We start from the raw sequence: 1,452 nt of genomic DNA, 5'->3' as shown, positions 1-1,452 counted from the left end.
CCCCCCAACAGCAGCGCTGCTGGAGATGCAGAGCACCCCCAACTACCTCTGGAGCACCGAGGACCTCCTGGGCCAGGGCGCCACGGCCTGTGTCTACAAAGCTCGCAACAAGGTGAGCAGGGGCAGCGGGGGCGGGGGGTAGCCACCCCAAAGCCACGGTGCCCCCATGGCCCCCCAGCCCTCCTGCCCTGCGGCACGGGAATGCCTGTGCTCCCCTCTGCTTGCCCTCCCGGGAGCTCCCCGGCGGCAGCCGGCAGTGTCGGGCGCTGCTTTGGGTTTTATTTTCATTTGGCTCCTTCCCCCGGGCACCAGCTCAGGTCTGCGGGTCGAGGGCAGCTTTCAGGGTGCTCACAGCAGGGTCCTGCTCACCCGTCGCCGGCACTCCCGTGCATCGTGGGGGGAAGAAGCTGTTTTTGGGGGAATGCCCGGAGGCTTTGAAAACCCCGTCCTTGGCGATTTGCATATTTCATGCAAACACTTGCCAGGGTTGGAATAGAGACTCTCTGCCTCGCTGGCCTTTGAAGTTTATTGAGCAAGCTGTCTCTGCACGGCGCAGGGCAGGAGAGGCGGCTTCGAGGGTGGTTTGAAAACAGCCCCATCCCGCAGAGAGCAGGCAGGGAGCTGCCAGCCTCAGCGCCAGCTATAAACTTGTTATGAAGCTGAATAAACGTGCTGCCATGTAGCACATAGGCTTCGGGGACAGGAAGCAAAGGGAGGTGAATAACATCAGTGTGCTTTTGCAGTCGAGAAAACGAAGGCTGGAGGATGCCTGTTCAGAAAACACGTTATACTGTCAGCATAGTTTGCATCTCGAGTGGGACGTGGGAGCGGTACCGGAGCTGACAGAGCTGCTTAGGACGTGGATGGCGTCACCTCCCATTTCCTTTTTCTCTTTTTCCTCTTTTACCAGAAATCAGGGGAGTTGGTTGCTGTGAAGGTCTTTAATAATGCCAGCTACCACCGGCCCCAGGAGGTCCAGATGAGAGAGTTCGAGATGCTGAGGAAGCTGAACCATAAAAACATTGTTAAATTATTTGCTGTGGAGGAGATGGTAAGTGGGACCTCAGCTCGGGAATCTGCTGTGCCGACTGGGCCAGTAACGTGGGGGAGCTGGTCTGAGCTGCGGGAGGGGAGCGGTGGTCCCGGGCTGCCTTCTCCTCCCACCTCCCTCCAGCTCTGCACCAAGCCTCAGCCCAGCCCTTCAGCACTGGTGGCACTGGGTCACTGGGCTGGAGCACGGACGTGACCTGCTCTTGTCCCCTGGCCAGGCGCGTGGCACAGTGGGGACGTTCTCCAGCACCGGTTTGTTTGAGCAGGAAAAACCCAGGGACCCACTGACCAAGGGGAGGGGACCTGGTCCTGCCTGGGGCGGGGACAGGCCACCGGCTGGGACGCGAGGCCAGCCGAGCCCTCATGGCTGCTCCCCGCCGCAGGGCAGCAGCAAGCAGAAGG

The 1,452-nt window shown here is 60.5% G+C and overlaps 1 protein-coding gene across 1 annotated transcript in view; it reads left to right on the top strand.

Annotated features, from left to right (window-relative positions):
- Window positions 1–25: 25 nt before the first annotated feature.
- IKBKE (inhibitor of kappa light polypeptide gene enhancer in B-cells, kinase epsilon) overlaps window positions 26–1,452 on the top strand; it is a 13,158-nt gene continuing 11,731 nt past the window's right edge. Inside the window, exons 1-2 of the mRNA XM_009327347.1 lie at window positions 26–112; window positions 911–1,051. Coding sequence (XP_009325622.1) covers window positions 26–112; window positions 911–1,051 — 228 coding nt within the window. The remainder of the gene's footprint in view (window positions 113–910; window positions 1,052–1,452) is intronic.

Source organism: Pygoscelis adeliae, unplaced genomic scaffold (genome assembly GCF_000699105.1).
Source record: "Pygoscelis adeliae isolate BGI_AS28 unplaced genomic scaffold, ASM69910v1 Scaffold197, whole genome shotgun sequence".
Classification (NCBI taxonomy): Eukaryota; Metazoa; Chordata; class Aves; order Sphenisciformes; family Spheniscidae; genus Pygoscelis; species Pygoscelis adeliae.
This window is presented reverse-complemented; position numbering and strand designations above follow the sequence as displayed.